We start from the raw sequence: 14,775 nt of genomic DNA, 5'->3' as shown, positions 1-14,775 counted from the left end.
TAGCTACTCACCCCTAACTCAGAGTGAGCAGAAATACTACACAAAAACAACATGAATTTTATTTTTTTATTGAAGTGGTAATTAATACATTGATTAATGAGAGAGGAGTTTAAAACTTCAGCTGGAGGAGATTTTAGCAGTGTTGGGGAACAAGTGATCCCTGGAATTGGCCAAGAGCTCCTGATCCATGTGATGCTCCCTGGATTAAGACAATTCCTTAATTAAGACCATTCCTGCACAAAACACAGAGGAAGTGTAACTTAAAAATCCTGTAAAAAAACAAATCCTTCCCATTTAAACAGAGCAGCTCTTCAACAAAGGGGAAATTCAAATTTCAACCCTATTTTGAAGTTAAAGAATTATGAATAATAATAATTTTAAATTCTTGCTTCCAAATGTAACTAAAAGTCATTATTTAAAGAATTTGAATCCTCAGCTGTGGATTTATGCAGAGAGAAGAGCTGCAAAGACAACACCAGGCTTGAATCCTGAGGAAGGAAATGTCTTGGTTTCCAATTCTATTGCTCCATCCTTTGGAGCAATAGAATCCTAAAAAAATCCTTTTATTTGTTTGATATTGGGATAAATCTGAGGGAAGAGCCTCCCTCTTCACAGGAATTATGCATTGGCCTTTCAAATAAAAAAAAATTAGTACTTTCAGTGTCCTTTAACCAAAAAAAACCCAATTTTGTGTGCTGCCAGCCCTGAACTCCAGAGCTTTAGGCAGGAACCAGGAGAAATCTTGGATCTGGGAGTGAAACCCCAGGGTTCTGTCTTGTTCCCCCAGCACTGGGGCTTGTGCTGCAGCCCCTTGTGGCATCGTGAATGAGGAAGTGGAGGAGGAAAAGGCGGCTCAGCTGGACTTGTTCCAGGCAGGAAGCTCAGGGAAGTCCTCAGGAAGCAGAGCGTGGACACGGCAGATGGGGCAGGTGCTGGAATGCTGCTTGAGCCACGTCCGGATGCACTGCGGGCACAGGGAGAGGGTCACAGGCACAGGCTGGGCAAGGGGAATCCAGCTGGAGGCTGGAAATCATTGGCACTGATGGGGAAACTCTTCAGCAAGTTCTACACCACTGAAATCTGGGGGTGGAGAATGGGTTTCCTGCTCTAATGGGATTTATTCTGCTGAATAAATGCCGAACGAATCGGCATTAAAACAAAAAAGGTAAAGGGGAAAAGCCACAGAAAAGTGGAGCTACTCCAACATAATCCTGGTTTTTTTACTTCATAAATCCCCACCAGCAGGAGGGCAAATACAGAGTTTTCAGGGATAACTCATTGCCTGAGTGTGCTGCCAGCAATCCCAACCAAATTCATTTCTCTGAAGAACCACTTTACTTTAAAAATACCAAAAGTTTTCTGACAGTCAGGGTGGCTGTGGGTCAGGTCTGGGGGGCAAAGGCTGGAAATGGAAATTGTGCCCTGTTGTTTAAGGGTCAGGGGAGGGTCAGGGGGTTGTTTTTAGGAGGAACAAGAGCAGAACTCACCTCTCTGTGGAAGTGGTGGCCACACTCGAGCTCGCAGCAGTCTTTGCTCAGCTCATCGTGACAGATGGCACAGGGATCCTCACTGGAGGCCTGGCCAGCAAAGGAATGCTCAGTTATTTAACAACCATCAGCAATTAACCTGCACATTCTGCTCAATCAATGAGCTCACTAACTTTAACCAAGTCTATTGAAGCTTTTGTACACAAAATAAACAATTTTTTTTATTTTTCCCTGAGATTGAGTCTTGTACACAAAGCACATGGCAACAACTCCACTGCAACAGCAGCAAACTTACATTGTCCTGCTTTTTCCATTTGGTTTTAGGTGTAGCTCCAGCATTTCCCCAGGGCTGCAGGTTGGGCTGAGAGGGGTTTTTACTGGAGGAGTTTTTAGGGGCTGGTGCTGCCCGGGAAGAGCCGGGGCCGGTTCCTTCCGCAGACGATTCCCGGCTCCGGGCTGGGGCAGCAGAGCCCAGGGACTGCCCAGCTCTGCCTGCTGGAGGTGGGGCCTGCACAGGGGTCAGAGAGGAACTGTGAGCCTTGTGGGGCTGTGCTGCTCCATTTTCCATGTGGGGAAGAGCAGCAGCCCCAGTACCTTGAGCTGGTGGTCCAGGATGAGCTCCGTGACACGGGCGAGGATCTCGTCGGGGCCCAGGTTGGTCCCGTTCCTCCTCTCCACTTTCCTGATGAAGGCAACGAAGTCTGAGCTGGAGGGACAGGAAAGGAGGGTCAGGGAGGGCCCCTGGAGAGCACTGCAGGCTCCCTGCTGGATCCCAGCAGCATCAAAACACACCAGCTTGTCCCAGGAGCTGTGGCTGCTCCCAGTGACTCTCAGTGACCAGGACAAAACCCCTGGACAATCACCAGAATCATGGAATGGTTTGGCAGAGACCTGGAAGCTCCTCTCATTCCAGCCCCCACTGCAGGGACACCTCCCACTGTCCCAGGCTGCTCCAAACCCCAATGCCCAGCCCTGGGCACTGCCAGGGATCCAGGGGCAGCCACAGCAAATCTGGGAATTCCATCCCAGGACCTCCCCACCCTCCCAGGGAACAATTCCTAATTCCCAGGATCCCACCCAGCCCTGCCCTGTTTAAACCCATTCCCTGTGTCCCGTCCCTCCACCCCTTATCAGCAGATCATTATCCCTTATCAGAACAAAATCGATCCTTTTTCCACTTGATCCCAGCCCTTGTTTCACAGCCCTCCTCCCCAATCCAGTACCTGCTGTAGTTTGGGAATATACTCTGGAGCTGGGCTAAAATATTTCCAGTTTCTTTGGGGAGCTTGATGTTGTTTGGAGCTCCAGAAGGCCTCGGTGGCAGAGCTGAGGGATCCTGGTTGGGCTGGGAGTCACTGCCAGGAATCCCTGCTGGGTGGGATGGTGGGAGCTGGTTGGAATGGGATCCCTCTGGAGCTTTGGGATGTGTTTTCCCAGCTGCAGGAGAAGCCTCAGAGGTGGCAGGGGCTGCTTTGGCTCCAGGCTGTGCTGGGAGTGGAGGCTGGGCTGGAGCTTTTCCATCAGAGCTGGAGAATGCAGGGAGGGCACAGGGATGTGCAGGGGCCAGGGAATAGCTGACAATGGCAGGGTCACACGTGGGGGCTCTGCCCGGGATTGCCTGGGAAAAAAAAAAAAAAAAAAAAACATAATTAAAGTGATTAAAACAAATTCAGTTCAACTCTGGGGCATTTGCAGGTTTGGTTGTGCCCAGGATCCCAAAGGTGTCACCACTTTATCTTAAAAACTCCTTTACATCAGGGCAGCCGTTTCACCTCGTTATTTCTCTCCTAAAAGGTCACTCTGGTGTCACTGCAGGAAAAATAGATTCCAAATGCAAAACAAGGGGCACAAAAAGTTCTTCTTTTCCCACTAAATTGGTGGTGGTTAAGTTGTCTCCATATTTTGTGTCAATAATTAGAAAGGACAGACCTAAAAGTAAGTGGGGAATTATGCAGGAGAGCAGGAGTGGAAGCTGCAGAAAAAGTGTAATATAAATAATAAAGAAATAATAATAAATACTAAAATAATAAAAAAATAATAATCTTAAATAATAATTATTAACAATGATAAAAATTAATAAATTAGACCAGAGCCCTGAATCTAAATTACACTCAGAACAAAAAAAAAAAAATCAAAAATATTTTCACCAAGATTTTCAGAGAAAAAAAAATTTAAAAGGAACAATCAGAGGGGTCAGAAGAAACTGCTTTGATTTGAGTGGATTTGAACTGCTTTGAACTGGTGGAGCTGTTGGGCCATGAGGAAATGTCTGTGACCTGGATTTTTGGGGCTGTTTTCATTCCCCAGAACTGGCTCTGCTCCACCTCCCTGCCTGCAGCTGAGGGTGGAGTTTGCAGGAATTCCTTTCAGGAAAAATTTCCCCATGGAAAGGGTGCTCAGGCCTTGGGAAGAGCTGCCCAGGGAGGTTTGGAGTCCAAAGGACACCTGGAGGTGGCACTCAGAGCTCTGGGCTGGGGACAAGGTGGGGATGGGGCACAGCTGGGACTCCCTGGGCTGGGAGGGCTTTTCCAACCTCAGGGATTCTCCATAATGGAGCTTCTCCCAATGGATTTTGGGGCTGTTCAACCTGGAGAATCTCAAGAAGGCTCCAGAGCCCTTTCCAGTGCTTAAAGAAGCTCCAGGACAGCTGGAGATGGAGTTGGGACAACAAATGCAGGGACAGGACACAGGGAATGGCTTCACACTGAGAAATGACAAGTTCAGGTGGGATGTTGGGGGAAAATCCTTCCCTGGGAGGGTGGGGAGGGGCTGGGATGGAATTCCCAGATTTGCTGTGGCTGCCCCTGGATCCCTGGCAGTGCCCAAGGCCAGGTTGGACATTGGGGTTGGGACACTGGGAGGTGTCAGGGTTGGAACTGGATGATCTTTAAGGTCCCTTCCAACCCAAACCATCCTGGAATTCCAGGATTTTGGTGCTGCAGGAACCCCACAATGGACAAAACCATCAGTGAGTGATTTAAACAGCTTTAACCTCTCCCTGAGGTGGGAATGTGCTGCTCCCCGGCCTCCCCCAGCTCCATCCTCATCCCCTTTTCCTCTGGAGCATCCCCTGGCTGCATTTGGTGTGTCCAAGGCTGCACATTCCAGTTCTCCCTGGACACCTCCCAGCACTGCTGGGGGCAATTCCAAGCACTGGGAATGCTGTGGGAGGTGGGACACTCACAACAAATCCCTCAGGAAAAGGAAAATCCACAACTTCCACTTTAGTCAGGCAGTTCCGGGCACCGTTTTTCACCTGCTCGATTTTTTCTTCATACTCAGCCTGCGAAGGGAGAACAAACCATCAGCAAATCCTCCACACCAGCAACAACCTGAACTCTTCATTAAAAATCACATTTTACGGCTGAACTTCTCAAAGAATTTCTTTTTATTTTTTTTTTTTTTTTTAAGTTTCATGGATATCTAAAGGTCACCAACAACAAAAAGAAATCAATTTGTTAATGTGGGACCCAATTTTAAAGGCAGATTTTTGCTTTTACAAAAGTGAATATATCCATTTATATAAATTACCAACCTTTCTTTCTTTGGTAATTAAAAAAATTCCCCTCAGTATTTGCAGGACAAGCTACTGCTGTTTTCAAAAAATACAATGTCATTTAATGTTTTCCTTTCCAAAGTTCAACTTGAGAAGCTTGTGGAGAGAAATGAAGTTTTACCTCGACTTTTTCCAGTTCTTTCTTGACATTTGAAATAAATATTTCCCAGGAATCAATGTAGGACTTCAGCACAGGAGCTGCTGAGGCTGAGCTGCTGGAATATTGAGGATTTACAGTTAAACTCCAACATTCCCATGATTTTTAAGACCAGTGGTGTTGTCCCAACAATTCCTCCCTCAAAAATTAATACCAGTAAAGTTTTCAAGGGTGAAAATCAGTTCCACTGCAGCCCTTTTTCCAGGGATACTGGGCAGGAATAACTGCAATTATTATTATTATTATTATTATTATTATTATTACCCAGATAATGTGATTTTCCCAGCTCAGAAAGACACAAGGATAAGGATAAGGATGAGATTCAATTTCCAGCTAAATTTTGTTTGTGGCAATATTATTTACCCCCAACTCTGTGCACTTTAATATTTTATATAAATCTCATCTATTCAATATAACTACAGAAGATAAAATAAAAATTATATTTGATGTAATTACAGAATATAAAATGAATATTATATAGTGAATAATTAACAAGCAGGAGTGGTGGAATTCCTGGTGGGAACTCCCAGTACCTGCTCTGAGCCTTCAGTATCCTGAGATTTCCCTCTGCCTTGGCAATGGTTCCTTTGAGCTTCCAGATTTCAGTTTCCTTCCAGGTCTGGAGCACTGAGACCTGTGGAAAAAAAAACAAAACAAAACCCAACCAAAACACAAGAAAAACCAAAACAAAACACCCCAAAAAAAAAAACCCAGAACAAAACAAACAAAAAAAAGTTTTTAAAAAATCAAGAAAAAAAGGGATAAAATCCTTAAACCAGATTTTAGTAAGAATTTAAACAAGAGTTTGAGGATACAAAGAATTTTCAAGTGGAATTTCCATCCCTGGCACTGTCGATGTTTAATCAACATTTTTATATAATTTCCCTCACCCTCCAATCAGCACAACCCCACAAAAGGTTTTTAAGGATATTTTTTTTTTCTGGTTGTACCTCTGCTGTAACAGCTCTTTTCTCACACTCCTGGCTGTCACTTTGACTCTTTTTTATCAGCTCTTCCAATTTGCCTTTTTCACTGGCAAATTTATTACTGTGAAAGAAAAAAAAATGAAATATTTGAGAACCATTGAGAGCAGAGCAATATTTAAACTTTGTGCCATTTTAGAGGGTTTTTTAACAGCTACTCAGTGTCATGCAATCAAAGGAAATGTATGAGAAGATGGTTTTCTTTATTCTAAATATTTAATATTTACTCATGGCAAGTAAAAGCAAACTTAGAGTAAGAAATATGGGTTAAAGTGCTTTTTTTTTTTACCCAAAGTGAAGCAGAAAAATGTAAATATTGCTGAAAGGAACACGAGTTTTACCTGGTCTCCAGAAATGTATTTAAACACACATTATATTGCTTTTTCTTGTCATCAATGGTCTTCAAATACCTACAGGAACAGAACATTTACTGAGTTTGTTGTGGAAAAGGTTTCTTGGCAAAATATGGAACATGTTCCTCTGTGAGAACCAGGACAATCTGCAGGGTTTAGATCCTGTTTAATCCCAGAGAAATTATGGAATTCCCAGCCCTGGAAATGTCCAAGGCCAGGTGGAACTAAATGTTCTTTAAGATCCATCCCAACCCAAACTATGCAGGGATTCTGTTCTAAACATATTTAAATTTATTGCTAATAAAGCAGTAATTAATATAAATACAGGGTGAGGATTTTTTTTAGGAGAGATTTGGCCCAAATTAATTAAGACTAAAGATAAAACAAAGGCGTTCAAGGAGCAAAGTCTGGGCTCTGGAAACTGAGAGAGGACGTTAAAATACAGCAGGAATTGTCAAATCTGATCAGGAGAATTATTGCTGAAACAGTTTCATCACTTATCTAAAAGATGTTTTAGATGTTTACATGTAATTTGCCAAAAAAATGGCAAATTCTTATTCAAAATAAGGGAGTGGCCATGTCCATATTTCAGCCTAACACTGGGAGAAAATGTCTGGCTGCTTTCACAACCAAAGATTAAATTTCCTTCAAAAATTCTGAAGCCTTTAGAGTGTCAGAATGAGGGGATGTAAATCTATTTACAGCTGTACCTCTCATTGGTGTCTGAGTGTTTTTTAATTGTGCCCTTCAGTGCTTTTAAATTCTCTCTGTTTTCTTTCTTCTCCTGCTGCCATTTCTTCATTTGTGTTTCTGAGTCTTGGTGGAACCAATCCAGCTCATTCTGGGACACCTGAAGGCAGAAAAGAAGAAATAAAAAATTCTAAAAATTGTGGCTTATTCAAATAAAAGTTGAAGCAGATTGAGGATATTTGTGATTAACCAGGGAATCCTGGAATGGTTGGGGTGGGAAAGACATTCTCAGTTTGCAATGCAAGATGTGATCAGCAGTTTGTTTTCTACCATCAACTGTTAAAAACAGTTTTAAAAGTGTTTCTTTATCTCTGCCAGGATCCATTCCTCATAATTTCATGGGGAATCTTCTGTTCATCCAGGCTCACTGCAGGGCTGAGACAATTCCATCATCCCATGGGGAGATGCTCCACCCAGGGGGAGGAGCCCAGCATTCCCACCTGGATCAAACCTGGCATTGGGAACAGCAGCACAGCCTGTTTGGATTCCCAGAGGGAGAGCAGACCCAGCTCAGCACCACTGGACCTTCTACAGGATCATCTCTGCTCCAGCAGAACCACATCTGGCCCTGCAGGAGGGCTGGGCTGGGCTGACACCAACACCCTGAGCAACAACAGGGGGTCACGTTGTGTTCTGACCCTGGCAGTGCTTTTTTTGTATTACTGCATTTTTATTTTAATTTTCCTAGTAAAGAACTGTTCTTCCTATTCCCATATCTTTACCTGAAATCCCCTTAATTTCAAAATTACAATAATTTAGAGGGAGGGGATTTACATTCTCCATTCCAAGGGAGGCTCCTGCCTTCCTCAGCAGACACCTGTCTTTCCAAACCAACACAAACACCTCCCACCATCCCAGGCTGCTCCAAGCCCTGTCCAGCCTGGCCTTGGGCACTTCCAGGGGATTCCACAACCTCTGATCCATGGGGGAAAAGCTTTACCACATCTGTCACTGCAGGAGGGCTCGACTGGACTGACACCAACACCCTGAACCAACAGGGGGTCAGGTTGTGTTCTGACTCTGTCAGGGTTTTCTTTTTGTTCGGTTTTTTTTGCACTACTGCATTTTTATTTTTAATATTCCTAGTAAAGAATTGTTATTCCTATTCCCAAATTTTTTTTCCTGAAATCCCCTTAATTTCAAAATTATAATAATTTGGAGGGAAGGGGTTTACATTCTCCATTCCAAGGGAGGCTCCAGCTTTCCCTGGCAGACTCCTGTCTTTCCAAACCAACACAGACACCTCCCACCATCCCAAGCTGGTCCTTGAACACTTCCAGGAGATTCCACAACTTCTGATCCATGTGGAAAAGCTTTACCTCAGTCTCCTCAATACTTTTTTTCAGGAGTTCTTCCAAAGCACTGATTTCCTCTGAGCTCCTGCTCTGCAACTGCTCAATTTTCTCCTCTGCTTCCCTGAGCTGTTCCTGCAACACCTGGTGCTCCTTTTCCACGCGGAGAATATCGCCCTGGAAATTAATCAGTGACAAAAAAACCAGTCTGGTTTGTACCTGTCAGCAGTTCAAAGGTCACAATTTCTCATTTTTATCTCCTGACACAGACATAAACCTGCCATTAACACGACTGTGAACTGTCTCCGTGCCCAAATAAAATATTTAAAAGCAGGTTTTGAGAGAGGAAATATTTCATAAACATTAAGTGTCTGAATAACTTAGAACAAAGCTCTCAGAACAAAAATCAAATAGCCGAACAAAGCTCAGAAATCATGCCATTGTGGGGCTGGGTAATGTTTACAAGAACATCAAAAAAAATCAGCCAAACGACCCAAAATATCTGTTAAAACCTGTTGTTTTCATTTCTTCACTGTTCAGTTTTTGGCCATTCCTTTAAGCTCCTTCATGGGAAATGTAAACCAGGATACAGGGAACTTACTTGTTGATTTTCAAATGGATGGAAAGGTGAAGTGTTGGTTTCTCTATCAGTGACTTCCTGATTTACCTAGAACATGCACAAAAAAAATCAAAATTTGATTAAAAATCTTCTCAGTTCATAGAAGAGCTGCTCTGGTTTGGAGCTTTTGTACCTCACTGAGGGTTTTACAAATCCAAACTCTAATCCAAGCCTATAAATGATGTAGGAAAACATTGTGGAGGTGATTCTGAAAGGGATTTTTTTTTTTTCCTTTCCTTGTTTTCATTGTCCACGAGCAATTTCAGTGAGTTCTGTGAGTCTCTAAACAAAGCCATGCTCTAAATGTGTGTAAAATTAAGATTTACAGGAGGTGTCTCACCCTCCTGTCAAGGAGTGGTAGAGAGTGAGAAGGTCCCCCTGAGCCTCCTCCACAAATCCAAACCCTCAGGTGTTGTGGAAGTGAAAATAAATCCCCCTGAACTCATCACAAAAGGAAAAATAATGACACAAGAAGGACTTTGTGTCCCTTTTAGAGACTTTATCTCTAAAGAGAAGGTGAAAGTTGTGTGCAGCACTTCCCTCTGTGAATACACAGGGAAAGGAGCTGCAAAACCTTCAGGCAAAACAACAAAATCCAGTGAGCAGCTCTGAGGAATTACAAATGGAAAATGAGTAATCACAGAAAGTGGCAGAAACTGAAACTGAAAGTTTTCAGGAATCTTGGAATGCTTTGGGTTGGGAGCGGAAGTTAAACATGATCCAGTTCCACTCCTGCCATGGCAGGGACACCTTCCACTGTCCCCAATGTCCAACCTGGCCTTGGGCACTCACAGGGATCCAGGGGCAGCCACAGCAAAGCTGGAAAATCTAGATTTTTTTTCCCAACATCCCCCCTAAACTTGTCATTTCTCAGTGTGAAGCCATTCCCTGTGTCCTGTCCCTTTGGCCCTTGGGAATTGTCTCTCTCCAGCTTTCCTGGGGCTCCTTCAGGCCCTGCAAGGCCACCCTGAGCTCAGCCCAAAGCTTCTCCTGTCCAGGCTGAACAATCCCAGCTGTGCCAGCCTTTCCTCCCAGCAGAGCTGCTCCATCCCTCTGCTCATCCTGGTGGCCTCAAAACCTCCCCAGCATCATTCCCACCCCTTACCTGCACAGCCACCATCCTGGTGTGAGGATTGCTCTTCATCCCAGCTTTATTTCTCCTTCCTTCTTCCTTTTTAGCCATTTTACCCCCTTCAGCTCCACCTGCACCATTTGGGAAAGCAGAATCCTCTTTATCCAAGTCCCCTGGGTGGCTCTGAACTCCTTTGCACTCCTGGATTCCACCTACAGAACCCTCAGGGCTGGATTTCCCACAGGGAATTGCAGATTCCAGACAATCCTGACGAGCTGCAGGAGCAGCATAAATCAGTGCAGGCTGTGCCAGGGGTAAAAATCCATACTGATAACCCCAGGAGCTCTGAGGTAAGAACACGGCGGGATCAAAACCCTTCAATAAAACCCCAGGAAAAGGAGCCTGGCTGGCCATGGAATCCACAGCCTCGCCCTCCAGAGGATTCCCAGAGGAGCAGGAGGCAGGGAAGGAGTAGGGGAAATATGCTGGAGTCTCATAATCTGTTAAATCAGGAGGTGCTGGTGATAAAGGGGATTCCAGGGGGTAGGACTGAGGCTTGAACTCCTCCGCGTAGGGATTCAAGGGCAGCTTGCTCCCTTGGGATTCCCCAGATTTATCGTTTTCTTCTTTATTCCCCGAATCATTCCTGCTTGGATTTCCTTCAAAAAGGGCTGAGTGTTTCCTCAGGGCAATCAGATTATCCACCACGATGAACTGATGGGATTTCAGCAGGAAAGGCTCCAGGCCACCTTCGTCCTCCACCACCTTGCGCGTCTCCTCGGGGAAATTCTCATATTCCCCAACCAGTAATTTATTATTCATCTCCAGAGGGCCATGTTGATCCAAGATTTGAGAGAAATAACTTCAAAAAAAGAAAAAAAAAGAAGAAAAGAATCATCATAATAAAGTTTTTAAAATGTAATTCTAAAAAAATTCTAAAAATTCTAAAAAAAATTTCACCAACATCAATCCATGGACACACCAGACCACAAGGATTCCAATTAATACAAAAAAAAAAATTAAAATTATGAAATAAAATCACCCTCCCAACTCAATGAAGCTGCTGAGTACAGAAATTTATACTCACTCATATAAATTCTCACAGATTGGATCTGGGTTGTTATTATTATTATTATTAATAATTCCATAATTGTTACTATTTGAAACATTATAAAGAGCTTCGAATTCCTCCAGTTGCTCCTGGAGATCTTCTGGGATTGCAAAGGGTTCATTTGAAAAATCTGGGTACCTTTAAAAATTAGGAAAATAAAAATAAAAATAAAAATTAACACAGCCTTGGTGTGTTTTTAAGGGATTCTTCTCCAGCAATGTGGGATTTGGGCAATAAAAGCAGAATCAAATACTCACAAATTATTTTCTTCTATAAAAATCTTCTCTTCTTCTCGTGGGGCTGTACTAACTCCACTGGATAATACTAAAATAGACTAAAAACAGATTTATTTTAGTTTTTACCCTCACAAAAACTCCTGTTAAATAATCCACAGCAAAGACCAAGAGTGACTTATTTACTCTGAAATTTGTTCTTTAAATTCATCATTTTAATTGTGCAAAATTTCCACTGTAAAACTAAGCCACAGCAAAGAAAATTCTTTATTTAAAGTTATTAATTTCTTCTTCAGAATATATTTGGGAGAAAAAAATGGGATATTCAGACCCAAATCCCTCTTTTTTTTACTAATTTCATCAACATTTAATACAACTTTTTTTTTAAATTTGAGTTTGTAACAAATTTACCATGAGCAGAATTTATCCCTAATTCCACAGGTGACTCTGGTTATTATTATTGTCCATTAAAGACATTTTAGTTGTTTTCATTTTTATTATCTAATAATTTAGAAATACACAAATAAATGCACCTAAGAGAGAAAAATAAATCCTGAGGAAAATACTCTTGAAATTCTAGAAAAATTATAAAAAAAGGTGAGGGCATGAAGCTGGACCTGAGGTTTTCAATAAAGTAAAATCCTTCAAAAGGCAGCAAAAAATTCAGGTAGAACAATATTCCAATAAAAATCTATAAAATAATGAATTATTAATAATATTCCTGAGCATGAAATGGAATTTTTGCACTGAATTCTCATCTTCCCATATTAAAATTAAAATCACAACAATAATTCAGAATTAAGCCAGTGGAAGGTGCCTCCAAGTCAGAGCCAAGGTTAGTCATAAATAAATTTAAAAATAGATAAATTTTAACAAAACTGCATCATTTGAGTCTTTAACAGCTGAATTTTACTTCAGTCAGGAGCCTCCTCAAGGTATTTACAAAACCAGCTCCTTTTCCCATTGAAAGCCAGAAATTCTTTGAAAAATTCCATTTTTAGGTGGGTTTTTAATGGGAAATAAGTGGTACCTGCTTTAGTTACTGACCTTTGAATCTTTCCAATTCTTCTTCCTGTTTTTGTTTTTAACTTTGATTTCATTATTCTGAAAGAGAAAAATCAAGTGAAGGCACAGGGTTGGCAAATCTCGTTTTCCAAGAAAGATAAAGATGAAGGAATTGAAATTTGAATTAATTCTGTAACAGGATTTGGGATTGCACAGGAACAGAACAATTTAATTACAGGTTTTTTAGGCTGTAACACTGAAATCAAAGCAGTTTCATTGTCCTGGTTTTCATTTCATTCTTGGAATTTCCCAATTCATGAAATGAAAAAGCAAAAAAAAAAAAAAATTTTAAAAAATCTGAATTTTATTTATGTGTACATTAAAAAAATCTGCATTTTATTAACATGTACATTTAAAATTCTGCATTTTATTGGTGTACACTTAAAATAGTCTACATTTTATTAGTGTACATTTAAAATTTTGCGTTTTACTCATGTGCACATTAAAAATTTTGCATTTTATTAATGTGTACATTAAAAACTGCATTTTATCGGTGTGCAAATTTAAAATTCTGCATTTTATTTATGTGTTCATTTAAAAATCAGAATTTTATTAATGGGTACATTAAAAAATACGCATTTCATTAACGTTCTTCATTTTACTCATGTGCACATTAAAAATTCTGCATTTTATTAATGTGCAGATTTAAAATTCTTCATTTTACTCATGTGCACATTAAAAATTCTGCATTTTATTAATGTGCAGATTTAAAATTCTTCATTTTACTCATGTGCACATTAAAAATTCTGCATTTTATTAATGTGCACATTAAAAATTCTGCATTTTATTAATGTGCAGATTTAAAATTCTTCATTTTACTCATGTGCACATTAAAATTTTTGCATTTTATTAATGTGTACATTAAAAACTGCATTTTATCAGTGTGCAAATTTAAAATTCTGCATTTTATTTATGTGTTCATTTAAAAATCAGAATTTTATTAATGGGTACATTAAAAAATACGCATTTCATTAACATTCTTCATTTTACTCATGTGCACATTAAAAATTCTGCATTTTATTAATGTGCACATTTAAAAAATCTGCATTTTATTAATGTGCATATTAAAAAATGCATTTTATTGGTGTGCAAATTAAAAATTCTGCATTTTATTAATGTGCACATTAAAAATTCTGCATTTATTGGTATCTACATTAATTAATTCCAAAGTTTTATTCTTAATCAAAACTAAATCTTGGATTTCTCAAGGTAAATTTAACTTCAGACAAGAACTTCAAGTGAAGGTGCCTCAAACACAGAATAAACTGAAATACAAAATCTCTTTCTGCCAATTGGGCTGGATTTTAATGCTGACACCAATTAAAAAGTGACTCAGAATGAGGCTCAATTCAGAAATTATTATTAAATAATTCAAATATCAAATAATTTAAGAAAAGAGATTGAATCTCCAACAAGTTTGAAGGACGAGGGTGCAAAATTATTTCCTTTTTTGAAACAGCAAAAAAAGTTCTTTGTGAGCTGAGGCCAAGCAGAAATGAAGTTCACTTACTGATAAATTTTCATTTCCCTGCTTCTTTAATATAATGGCTGGGTCATCTGTGGAGAGGATAAAAGTCACGGTGATTGATGGAAACAATAACAATTTATTTAATTCCCAATTTAACTGGGGAAATCACAGGGAATTATTGTTTTCTCATCCTTTATCCAAAGCAGCTCCAAAAAACTGCGGCTGCAGAATTTTAATGTTAAAAATAAAAATCAAATTTTTAATTGGAAAATATCAGATCCCTTTTTGCTACTCACCCATTTTATCAAAGAATTCATCTAAAGCTTGATGGAGGCTTGGAAAATGTTCTCTGTTTTCTTCTAAAAGCCATATAAAACATCGGGATTTCTCTAGGGGAGGGGTGAGGAAATAATCACTCATTTCTTGCTTTTCACCATCAGTTTTTGCCACATAATCAAATTTACTGCCATATTTCTGGTTCCACTGTGGGGTTAAAATAGAAAGGTCAAGCTCTTGCAGGACTTGGCCATATTGAAGGAGGAAGTTTTTTGTAGCTGTCAGACCTGGAAAAGATGGGAAAAAATAAATCTCAATTATTTAATTCTAGCTTTAAATTTGTAGTGCTTAAA

At 40.5% G+C, this 14,775-nt stretch overlaps 1 protein-coding gene across 4 annotated transcripts in view; it reads right to left on the bottom strand.

The window, feature by feature from the left end:
• Positions 1 to 52: 52 nt before the first annotated feature.
• TTC3 (tetratricopeptide repeat domain 3) overlaps positions 53 to 14,775 on the bottom strand; it is a 64,573-nt gene continuing 49,850 nt past the window's right edge. For 3 of the 4 annotated variants that reach the window (XM_083884006.1, XM_083884007.1, XM_083884009.1), the window contains 19 exons: positions 14,443 to 14,709; positions 14,189 to 14,235; positions 12,661 to 12,717; positions 11,638 to 11,714; positions 11,357 to 11,518; positions 10,303 to 11,131; positions 9,180 to 9,245; positions 8,606 to 8,755; positions 7,247 to 7,386; positions 6,525 to 6,593; positions 6,151 to 6,247; positions 5,734 to 5,834; positions 5,165 to 5,258; positions 4,672 to 4,770; positions 2,711 to 3,105; positions 2,082 to 2,193; positions 1,783 to 1,995; positions 1,488 to 1,577; positions 53 to 964 (listed from right to left, as the gene is read on the bottom strand). In XM_083884006.1, the coding sequence (XP_083740132.1) occupies positions 854 to 964; positions 1,488 to 1,577; positions 1,783 to 1,995; positions 2,082 to 2,193; positions 2,711 to 3,105; positions 4,672 to 4,770; positions 5,165 to 5,258; positions 5,734 to 5,834; positions 6,151 to 6,247; positions 6,525 to 6,593; positions 7,247 to 7,386; positions 8,606 to 8,755; positions 9,180 to 9,245; positions 10,303 to 11,131; positions 11,357 to 11,518; positions 11,638 to 11,714; positions 12,661 to 12,717; positions 14,189 to 14,235; positions 14,443 to 14,709 (3,176 nt within the window). In that variant the 3' untranslated portion in view covers positions 53 to 853. The remainder of the gene's footprint in view (positions 965 to 1,487; positions 1,578 to 1,782; positions 1,996 to 2,081; positions 2,194 to 2,710; positions 3,106 to 4,671; positions 4,771 to 5,164; positions 5,259 to 5,733; positions 5,835 to 6,150; positions 6,248 to 6,524; positions 6,594 to 7,246; positions 7,387 to 8,605; positions 8,756 to 9,179; positions 9,246 to 10,302; positions 11,132 to 11,356; positions 11,519 to 11,637; positions 11,715 to 12,660; positions 12,718 to 14,188; positions 14,236 to 14,442; positions 14,710 to 14,775) is intronic. The other variant, XM_083884008.1, reaches the window with a different exon arrangement.

Source organism: Zosterops lateralis (assembly GCF_965231275.1).
Source record: "Zosterops lateralis genome assembly, chromosome: 2".
Taxonomy (NCBI): Eukaryota; Metazoa; Chordata; class Aves; order Passeriformes; family Zosteropidae; genus Zosterops; species Zosterops lateralis.
This window is presented reverse-complemented; position numbering and strand designations above follow the sequence as displayed.